Raw genomic sequence first — 10,878 nt, forward strand, 5'->3', positions numbered from 1 at the left:
CGATCCTCCTTTTCCTAGGCGGTAATAGCGGCTTGAGTGCACGAATCGTCAACGGTATCGAGACTTTCCGGGTACGGTTTTTCACCGCTTATGTAGCACCATGTATCATTCTTGACGAGCAGTGCCTCTATCTGTATCACACACGTATCGTAGTTGTCTTTGGTTAAGGGGTAAGGCCACTGTAGAATTTTCAAAAAATCTTTTTTTGCTTAAATGATACTTTAAGGTCTTAGAAATAAGGTACAAAAAGTCTATAACGAAGCAAAATTCCTAAGTATCATTTTTGGAAGTTTAAAGCGTTGTACCTTTCGACTTCCATTTTGTCGGTCGATCTCTCATGATTCGCTTGACATTCGTCAGCGTGTGATGTTTCCACTCTTTGTATTTTTCAGTGTCGACTTTTTTCTCCCAAAACTCCAATTAATGTTACCAATCCGTACAGTGATGAAGAGCCACGTTTTCTCCACGATCCATCGTCTGACACTGTTAAACCATCTGTTTGACCTTTTTCTATAGACAAAGCCTTTTCTTCTTGAGCTGCCATTAGCATACTTTTTTTAGCAACTGGTTCAGTTGCGCATGAAATTGTGTGCGTGAGTCTATCGTAAAATGAATGAAAAATCGGTCGAGGAAGATCCATGAAGGCGCAAAACTTTTCTATTCCATAAAGACCAACATCCAATAATCGCATAGCAAAAATCATTCTACGATTTACTTCATATGCATTATCAATAAAAGGCCAATTCAGAATGAAAATGTCGCCGCAGTTCTCACAAGAAAGAACGATTTTGAATCCCAAGCCTCGTTTGCTGCTTTCGCTGAATGTCACTTTAGAATGGCACGTTTTACACACAACAGATTTCGAAATGGCAGTAAAAATTGCAATAAAATTTAATAAACGGTAGCCAAAAATTTCATTCACTTTGATTTCATCATATGATTCTTTAGATTTACTTAGTTTCTTAGCAGAAGTACCGACGCTCTCCGGCGCAGCCTCCATTTCAAATCGATTCAACGGTCTCCTGCCTGATATCTTCGACTTTTTCTCATATCTACTAGTACTTTTCGTACCTTTACGACTCTGCGATACTGTTCCACTCATTGTATAAGTAATCACTAATTTTTTAAAGCGTATAATCGATATACAAATTTTGTATCCATAAATATAAGACAAAAATGTCGTGTAAACTGTATCGTTTCAACGGCTATACTGACCCTATATTAACATATTTGCTCTTTTATACTACTAATGCCATCTATATGTTCATTAGTGCCATCTACACGTTCACTAGGAACCTAAGAAAACCTTACCTAAGCTTAACTGTGCGTAACTATTCCCTTTATTATTCTCAGAAGGATCCCTTCGCAAACGCTTCACATCTCGAAGATATCAGGCAGGAGACCGTTGAATCGATTTGAAATGGAGGCTGCGCCGGAGAGCGTCGGTACTTCTGCTAAGAAACTAAGTAAATCTAAAGAATGATATGATGAAATCAAAGTGAATGAAATTTTTGGCTACCGTTTATTAAATTTTATTGCGGTTTTTACTGCCATTTCGAAATCTGTTGTGTGTAAAACGTGCCATTCTAAAGTGACATTCAGCGAAAGCACCAAACGAGGCTTGGGATTCAAAATCGTTCTTTCTTGTGAGAACTGCGGCGACATTTTCATTCTGAATTGACCTTTTATTGATAATGCATATGAAGTAAATCGTAGAATGATTTTTGTTATGCGATTATTGGATGTTGGTCTTTATGGAATAGAAAAGTTTTGCGCCTTCATGGATCTTCCTCGACCGATTTTTCATTCATTTTACGATAGACTCATGCACACAATTTCATGCGCAACTGAAACAGTTGCTAAAAAAAGTATGCTAATGGCAGCTCAAGAAGAAAAGGCTTTGTCTATAGAAAAAGGTCAAACAGATGGTTTAACAGTGTCAGACGATGGATCGTGGAGAAAACGTGGCTCTTCATCACTGTACGGATTGGTAACATTAATTGGAGTTTTGAGAGAAAAAAGTCACTGAAAAATACAAAGAGTGGAAACATCACACGCTGACGAATGTCAAGCGAATCATAAGAGATCGACCGACAAAATGGAAGTCGACACAGTCATTGAAATGTTCCAACGCTCAGAACAATTGCATCAAGTGAAATACGCAAATTACATTGGAGATGGAGATTCCAAAACTTTTGGAGGATCTTTTGGAATCACAACAAGCAGAAAATTCATCAGTGAAGAAAAAGGAATGTATTGATCACGTCCAAAAATGAATGGGTACCCGCCTTCGCGTACCCATTGAAGAAAGCAACTTGAAGAAAGCCATGAAAGGACTTAGAGGAAAAGGCAAATTGACTGCTAAACTTATAGATGAATTGTCTGTTTTATTTCGAATTAGCTATCCGTCGTAATCATGATTCAATTGAAAATATGAGGCGGGAGATCTGGGCGACCCTTTATCATAAGTTATCCACAGACGAAAAGCCACAGCACGATAAATGCCCGCTCAGTAAAGATTCGTGATGCAAGTGGCAGCAGGCAAAAGCCACTAATAAATTAGCTGAATTTAAGCATAAGCCAGCTCTTCCTCAAATGATTTTTAATGCTATTAAGCCAATCTATGAATAATTAAGCAGTGACGATCTTCTTAAACGTTGTTTAGGTGGCTACACCCAAAACAGTAATGAAAGTTACAACGCTTTGATTTGGTCAATGGCTCCAAAATCAATTTCCAGCGGCAAAGTTATTATTGATACAGCAAGTAATATTGCTGTTTGCATGTACAATGAAGGATATTCAAACCTTATGAAGATTATGAAAGAATTAAGCATGACAATTGGACCGAATTGCTACAATTACTGCCTCGAGACTGATGCACGGCGCATCAAATATTCAGAACGCTCGTTGACAGATGCTGCAAAAGAGGCTCGATCATCACTAAAATCGGCTAAGAAGGATCAGGAGGAGGAGAACATCAATGAAGAAGGCCAATTGTATGGTGCAGGTATCGCAAAGCAAAGGTAAATAAAAAATTTCTATCGCTGATTGTTACATAAAACTTTAAACGTGTTTTTCTCGAAATCACTTTTTTCAAACTGGCCGGACTCATAACTCCCACAAATCTTGACCGATTTATTTAAAATTTTGCCTGCAGCTTCTAAAATACATTTGTCAACGAACTACGTGCGGATTTTACGTTTCGTTGTAAACTTTTTTTATAAACAATTTTCTGCAAAGTTTTTTGTTAAAAAATGAATTTTTTTTTAAAGGACCCCGCACAAAACCTATGGAAAATGGTTTTTGGTCAAATTGGCTGAAATTTCACTATGTTATAGTTTTCGCCATGCTGATAAAAAGTTATCATTGCACCAAGTCCCAAAAGTCAATATTTCCCAAGATATAAAGAGTCAAAGTAGTGAAATATGGTCATCCGCAGTAGTAAGACGTATAAGTGATACATTGGTATTTATTCACGAAATAAATAAAAATCGATTTTTACAAATACAGGGTGGGCCATTTTAATCTCCCCACCTGAATTTCTCGTAATCTAAGTCAGATAGAGAAAAATGGTCCAGACAAAAGTAGAAGGGGACAGAGGGGGTCACGTAATGGTACCAAGGACCTTGACCTTGAACTCGATTTTCAAGGTTATTTCAAGGTCAAAGTGATTTTTTTAAATGGGAACACCTATTTTTGACCCCGGATTTGAAAAGAGCGGGAAATTTTACGTTCAAAATGATATGTTAATCAAGGTCATGGCAAGGTCGAATGAAGGTCAGGTTTGCGAATTTTGATTTCCCAATTGAATATATCGGAACCTAAGCCAAATACGTAAAATTGGTTCAGACAAATGTTAAAGGGGGCCGAGGGGGTCACCTATCTGTACTCTGATCTTGACCTTGAACTCGATTTTCAAGGTTATTTCAAGGTCATAGTGATTTTTCAAAATGGGAATCACTATTTTCGAGGGTTTCTTTAACTGTATTAACCTTACTTTTAGCGCTACCCAGAAACAACGACGTGGACGTAGTAAGTACTGTTTCCTTTGGGGTGCTGGATTAAAGTGAGTCCCCTCGCCTCTCACTATTTTAAAAATTATTAATTTAATTTCGAAGCAAATGTTCGAAGTTGCCTCCATTTGCTTGAAGGCATAAAATCAAACGTCTTTGGAAATGGCGTACGGTGTTAAGGAGAGTTTGCCTTGGAATTGCAGCGCATGCTCGACGAATGCGATCTTCAAAGTTTGCTCTTGTTGTGGGCTGTTGTTCGAAAACAATATTTTTCAAATAGCCCCATAAAAAAAAATCTGGGGATGTGAGATCGGGTGAACAAGCAGGCCAATTAACCGGACCGCCTCGTCCAATCCATCTCCCATAGTAATTTTCATTCAAGAAAGCCTGTACGATTCGTGCAAAATGTGGTGGTGCACCATCCTGCTGGAACCACATTCTTCGTCGCGTTTCTAAATCGACATCTTCCATCAATTCAGGTAACCGATCTCTAATTAAATGTAAATAGGTATGCCTATTAACATTTTCCTCAAAAAAATAAGGACCAATGAAATATCCGTTGACGATGCCACACCATACTATAAGGCTCCAACGTCTTTGATGATTCACAGTCCTGTGCCAATGAGGATTCTCATCCGACCAATAATGGCAATTATGCCTATTGAGTTCTCCGTCACTTTGAAATTTAGCTTCATCAGAAAAAAGCACAAAGTTGAAAAAAACAGGATCATTCTCTATCATCTGCAAAGCCCATTGGCAAAACATAATTCGCTGTTGAAAATGATGAAACTGTAACTCTTGAACTAAAGTTAAATGATAAGCATGATATTTATGGACTTTAAGAATTCTCAAAAAGGTTCTTCTAGGTATGCCAATTTCTCTTTCAACTCGGCGACTGCTGATATGAGGATCAAGGTGAACGATTGCAAGAACAGTCAGAACACGAGCATCATTTTCGTCGTATTCGTGGCGCCTGCGATGGCGAACCATATGTCCACCACGAGCTCTTTCAGTTAATGTACTTATTGTCCTATGATCTGGGTGTCGTCTATCTGGAAAGCGTTCAGCGTAAAGTCTTGCTGCAGCACGATAATTATTATGACTTTCGCCTAACACCATTATCATATCAACAATGTCATCGGGCTGATAGTCAGCCATTTTTAGAGCTGTTCTTCACCTTAACAAATTGTAGATAATGCAATGTTAATCGAAATTTTACAAACTATAAAAAAAGAGAAGAATCGAAGAATTATTGAATCGTACTTTATGACTATGAAAAATCAAATTGATGTAACAACTAAACAAAGTATGTTTTTATGAGAGAGATATTCAAAATATTCATGAGACATGTACGTACTAAGGATTTTTAATATTCATTGTTTTTTTCGCAATCATTATGGAGTCGCCGTCTTTACTTGGATATGGGTTATGGGTTGGGTTATGGTTATTGGTCCGATTATCGTTATGGGCTCGTTTTGGATTATGGGTTGCGTTGGGTTATGGTTTAAGTTATTAGTTAGTACGATACTTACGCATGCGCAGTAATAATTATTTTTTTGAGGAAAATGTTAATAGGCATACCTATTTCTGGGTAGCGCTAAAAGTAAGGTTAATACAGTTAAAGAAACCCTCGAAAATAGTGATTCCCATTTTAAAAAATCACTTTGACCTTGAAATAACCTTGAAAATCGAGTTCAAGGTCAAGGTCCTTGGTACCATTACGTGACCCCCTCTGTCCCCTTCTACTTTTGTCTGGACCATTTTTCTCTATCTGACTTAGATTACGAGAAATTCAGGTGGGGAGATTAAAATGGCCCACCCTGTATTTGTAAAAATCGATTTTTATTTATTTCGTGAATAAATACCAATGTATCACTTATACGTCTTACTACTGCGGATGACCATATTTCACTACTTTGACTCTTTATATCTTGGGAAATATTGACTTTTGGGACTTGGTGCAATGATAACTTTTTATCAGCATGGCGAAAACTATAACATAGTGAAATTTCAGCCAATTTGACCAAAAACCATTTTCCATAGGTTTTGTGCGGGGTCCTTTAAAAAAAAATTCATTTTTTAACAAAAAACTTTGCAGAAAATTGTTTATAAAAAAAGTTTACAACGAAACGTAAAATCCGCACGTAGTTCGTTGACAAATGTATTTTAGAAGCTGCAGGCAAAATTTTAAATAAATCGGTCAAGATTTGTGGGAGTTATGAGTCCGGCCAGTTTGAAAAAAGTGATTTCGAGAAAAACACGTTTAAAGTTTTATGTAACAATCAGCGATAGAAATTTTTTATTTACCTTTGCTTTGCGATACCTGCACCATACAATTGGCCTTCTTCATTGATGTTCTCCTCCTCCTGATCCTTCTTAGCCGATTTTAGTGATGATCGAGCCTCTTTTGCAGCATCTGTCAACGAGCGTTCTGAATATTTGATGCGCCGTGCATCAGTCTCGAGGCAGTAATTGTAGCAATTCGGTCCAATTGTCATGCTTAATTCTTTCATAATCTTCATAAGGTTTGAATATCCTTCATTGTACATGCAAACAGCAATATTACTTGCTGTATCAATAATAACTTTGCCGCTGGAAATTGATTTTGGAGCCATTGACCAAATCAAAGCGTTGTAACTTTCATTACTGTTTTGGGTGTAGCCACCTAAACAACGTTTAAGAAGATCGTCACTGCTTAATTATTCATAGATTGGCTTAATAGCATTAAAAATCATTTGAGGAAGAGCTGGCTTATGCTTAAATTCAGCTAATTTATTAGTGGCTTTTGCCTGCTGCCACTTGCATCACGAATCTTTACTGAGCGGGCATTTATCGTGCTGTGGCTTTTCGTCTGTGGATAACTTATGATAAAGGGTCGCCCAGATCTCCCGCCTCATATTTTCAATTGAATCATGATTACGACGGATAGCTAATTCGAAATAAAACAGACAATTCATCTATAAGTTTAGCAGTCAATTTGCCTTTTCCTCTAAGTCCTTTCATGGCTTTCTTCAAGTTGCTTTCTTCAATGGGTACGCGAAGGCGGGTACCCATTCATTTTTGGACGTGATCAATACATTCCTTTTTCTTCACTGATGAATTTTCTGCTTGTTGTGATTCCAAAAGATCCTCCAAAAGTTTTGGAATCTCCATCTCCAATGTAATTTGCGTATTTCACTTGATGCAATTGTTCTGAGCGTTGGAACATTTCAATGACTGTGTCGACTTCCATTTTGTCGGTCGATCTCTTATGATTCGCTTGACATTCGTCAGCGTGTGATGTTTCCACTCTTTGTATTTTTCAGTGACTTTTTTCTCTCAAAACTCCAATTAATGTTACCAATCCGTACAGTGATGAAGAGCCACGTTTTCTCCACGATCCATCGTCTGACACTGTTAAACCATCTGTTTGACCTTTTTCTATAGACAAAGCCTTTTCTTCTTGAGCTGCCATTAGCATACTTTTTTTAGCAACTGTTTCAGTTGCGCATGAAATTGTGTGCATGAGTCTATCGTAAAATGAATGAAAAATCGGTCGAGGAAGATCCATGAAGGCGCAAAACTTTTCTATTCCATAAAGACCAACATCCAATAATCGCATAACAAAAATCATTCTACGATTTACTTCATATGCATTATCAATAAAAGGTCAATTCAGAATGAAAATGTCGCCGCAGTTCTCACAAGAAAGAACGATTTTGAATCCCAAGCCTCGTTTGGTGCTTTCGCTGAATGTCACTTTAGAATGGCACGTTTTACACACAACAGATTTCGAAATGGCAGTAAAAACCGCAATAAAATTTAATAAACGGTAGCCAAAAATTTCATTCACTTTGATTTCATCATATCATTCTTTAGATTTACTTAGTTTCTTAGCAGAAGTACCGACGCTCTCCGGCGCAGCCTCCATTTCAAATCGATTCAACGGTCTCCTGCCTGATATCTTCGACTTTTTCTCATATCTACTAGTACTTTTCGTACCTTTACGACTCTGCGATACTGTTCCACTCATTGTATAAGTAATCACTAATTTTTTAAAGCGTATAATCGATATACAAATTTTGTATCCATAAATATAAGACAAAAATGTCGTGTAAACTGTATCGTTTCAACGGCTATACTGACCCTATATTAACATATTTGCTCTTTTATACTACTAATGCCATCTATATGTTCATTAGTGCCATCTACACGTTCACTAGGAACCTAAGAAAACCTTACCTAAGCTTAACTGTGCGTAACTATTCCCTTTATTATTCTCAGAAGGATCCCTTCGCAAACGCTTCACATCTCGAAGATATCAGGCAGGAGACCGTTGAATCGATTTGAAATGGAGGCTGCGCCGGAGAGCGTCGGTACTTCTGCTAAGAAACTAAGTAAATCTAAAGAATGATATGATGAAATCAAAGTGAATGAAATTTTTGGCTACCGTTTATTAAATTTTATTGCGGTTTTTACTGCCATTTCGAAATCTGTTGTGTGTAAAACGTGCCATTCTAAAGTGACATTCAGCGAAAGCACCAAACGAGGCTTGGGATTCAAAATCGTTCTTTCTTGTGAGAACTGCGGCGACATTTTCATTCTGAATTGACCTTTTATTGATAATGCATATGAAGTAAATCGTAGAATGATTTTTGTTATGCGATTATTGGATGTTGGTCTTTATGGAATAGAAAAGTTTTGCGCCTTCATGGATCTTCCTCGACCGATTTTTCATTCATTTTACGATAGACTCATGCACACAATTTCATGCGCAACTGAAACAGTTGCTAAAAAAAGTATGCTAATGGCAGCTCAAGAAGAAAAGGCTTTGTCTATAGAAAAAGGTCAAACAGATGGTTTAACAGTGTCAGACGATGGATCGTGGAGAAAACGTGGCTCTTCATCACTGTACGGATTGGTAACATTAATTGGAGTTTTGAGAGAAAAAAGTCACTGAAAAATACAAAGAGTGGAAACATCACACGCTGACGAATGTCAAGCGAATCATAAGAGATCGACCGACAAAATGGAAGTCGACACAGTCATTGAAATGTTCCAACGCTCAGAACAATTGCATCAAGTGAAATACGCAAATTACATTGGAGATGGAGATTCCAAAACTTTTGGAGGATCTTTTGGAATCACAACAAGCAGAAAATTCATCAGTGAAGAAAAAGGAATGTATTGATCACGTCCAAAAATGAATGGGTACCCGCCTTCGCGTACCCATTGAAGAAAGCAACTTGAAGAAAGCCATGAAAGGACTTAGAGGAAAAGGCAAATTGACTGCTAAACTTATAGATGAATTGTCTGTTTTATTTCGAATTAGCTATCCGTCGTAATCATGATTCAATTGAAAATATGAGGCGGGAGATCTGGGCGACCCTTTATCATAAGTTATCCACAGACGAAAAGCCACAGCACGATAAATGCCCGCTCAGTAAAGATTCGTGATGCAAGTGGCAGCAGGCAAAAGCCACTAATAAATTAGCTGAATTTAAGCATAAGCCAGCTCTTCCTCAAATGATTTTTAATGCTATTAAGCCAATCTATGAATAATTAAGCAGTGACGATCTTCTTAAACGTTGTTTAGGTGGCTACACCCAAAACAGTAATGAAAGTTACAACGCTTTGATTTGGTCAATGGCTCCAAAATCAATTTCCAGCGGCAAAGTTATTATTGATACAGCAAGTAATATTGCTGTTTGCATGTACAATGAAGGATATTCAAACCTTATGAAGATTATGAAAGAATTAAGCATGACAATTGGACCGAATTGCTACAATTACTGCCTCGAGACTGATGCACGGCGCATCAAATATTCAGAACGCTCGTTGACAGATGCTGCAAAAGAGGCTCGATCATCACTAAAATCGGCTAAGAAGGATCAGGAGGAGGAGAACATCAATGAAGAAGGCCAATTGTATGGTGCAGGTATCGCAAAGCAAAGGTAAATAAAAAATTTCTATCGCTGATTGTTACATAAAACTTTAAACGTGTTTTTCTCGAAATCACTTTTTTCAAACTGGCCGGACTCATAACTCCCACAAATCTTGACCGATTTATTTAAAATTTTGCCTGCAGCTTCTAAAATACATTTGTCAACGAACTACGTGCGGATTTTACGTTTCGTTGTAAACTTTTTTTATAAACAATTTTCTGCAAAGTTTTTTGTTAAAAAATGAATTTTTTTTTAAAGGACCCCGCACAAAACCTATGGAAAATGGTTTTTGGTCAAATTGGCTGAAATTTCACTATGTTATAGTTTTCGCCATGCTGATAAAAAGTTATCATTGCACCAAGTCCCAAAAGTCAATATTTCCCAAGATATAAAGAGTCAAAGTAGTGAAATATGGTCATCCGCAGTAGTAAGACGTATAAGTGATACATTGGTATTTATTCACGAAATAAATAAAAATCGATTTTTACAAATACAGGGTGGGCCATTTTAATCTCCCCACCTGAATTTCTCGTAATCTAAGTCAGATAGAGAAAAATGGTCCAGACAAAAGTAGAAGGGGACAGAGGGGGTCACGTAATGGTACCAAGGACCTTGACCTTGAACTCGATTTTCAAGGTTATTTCAAGGTCATAGTGATTTTTCAAAATGGGAATCACTATTTTCGAGGGTTTCTTTAACTGTATTAACCTTACTTTTAGCGCTACCCAGAAATAGGTATGCCTATTAACATTTTCCTCAAAAAAATAATTATTACTGCGCATGCGTAAGTATCGTACTAACTAATAACTTAAACCATAACCCAACGCAACCCATAATCCAAAACGAGTCCATAACGATAATCGGACCAATAACCATAACCCAACCCATAACCCATATCCAAGTAAAGACGGCGACTCCATAATGATTGCGAAAAAAACAAT

At 37.4% G+C, this 10,878-nt stretch overlaps 3 protein-coding genes across 3 annotated transcripts in view; 2 read left to right on the forward strand and 1 right to left on the reverse strand.

The window, feature by feature from the left end:
* The first annotated feature begins 2,482 nt into the window (after positions 1-2,482).
* LOC116850703 lies at positions 2,483-3,138 on the forward strand. The gene has a single exon (XM_032829304.1). The coding sequence runs from the start codon at positions 2,716-2,718 to the stop codon at positions 3,025-3,027; it is 312 nt and encodes a 103-aa protein (XP_032685195.1). The 5' UTR covers positions 2,483-2,715; the 3' UTR covers positions 3,028-3,138.
* Positions 3,139-6,205: 3,067 nt separating this feature from the next.
* LOC116850704 lies at positions 6,206-6,861 on the reverse strand. Its single transcript, XM_032829305.1, has one exon. It carries the CDS (start codon positions 6,626-6,628, stop codon positions 6,317-6,319), a length of 312 nt encoding a protein of 103 aa, XP_032685196.1. The 5' UTR covers positions 6,629-6,861; the 3' UTR covers positions 6,206-6,316.
* A 2,544-nt stretch (positions 6,862-9,405) lies between these two features.
* The window catches only part of LOC116850720, a 4,291-nt gene continuing 2,818 nt past the window's right edge, over positions 9,406-10,878 (forward strand). The window contains exon 1 of the mRNA XM_032829325.1: positions 9,406-9,946. Coding sequence (XP_032685216.1) covers positions 9,639-9,946 — 308 coding nt within the window. The 5' untranslated portion in view covers positions 9,406-9,638. The remainder of the gene's footprint in view (positions 9,947-10,878) is intronic.

This window comes from Odontomachus brunneus, unplaced genomic scaffold (assembly GCF_010583005.1).
Source record: "Odontomachus brunneus isolate Ranch 3 - 2012 unplaced genomic scaffold, Obru_v1 Obru_scaffold_153, whole genome shotgun sequence".
Classification (NCBI taxonomy): Eukaryota; Metazoa; Arthropoda; class Insecta; order Hymenoptera; family Formicidae; genus Odontomachus; species Odontomachus brunneus.

Bases quoted from the DNA above. Each gene is read 5' to 3' on its own strand.
- LOC116850704 (XM_032829305.1), bottom strand. From the start codon at position 6,628: ATGGCTCCAAAATCAATTTCCAGCGGCAAAGTTATTATTGATACAGCA.
- LOC116850703 (XM_032829304.1), top strand. From the start codon at position 2,716: ATGGCTCCAAAATCAATTTCCAGCGGCAAAGTTATTATTGATACAGCA.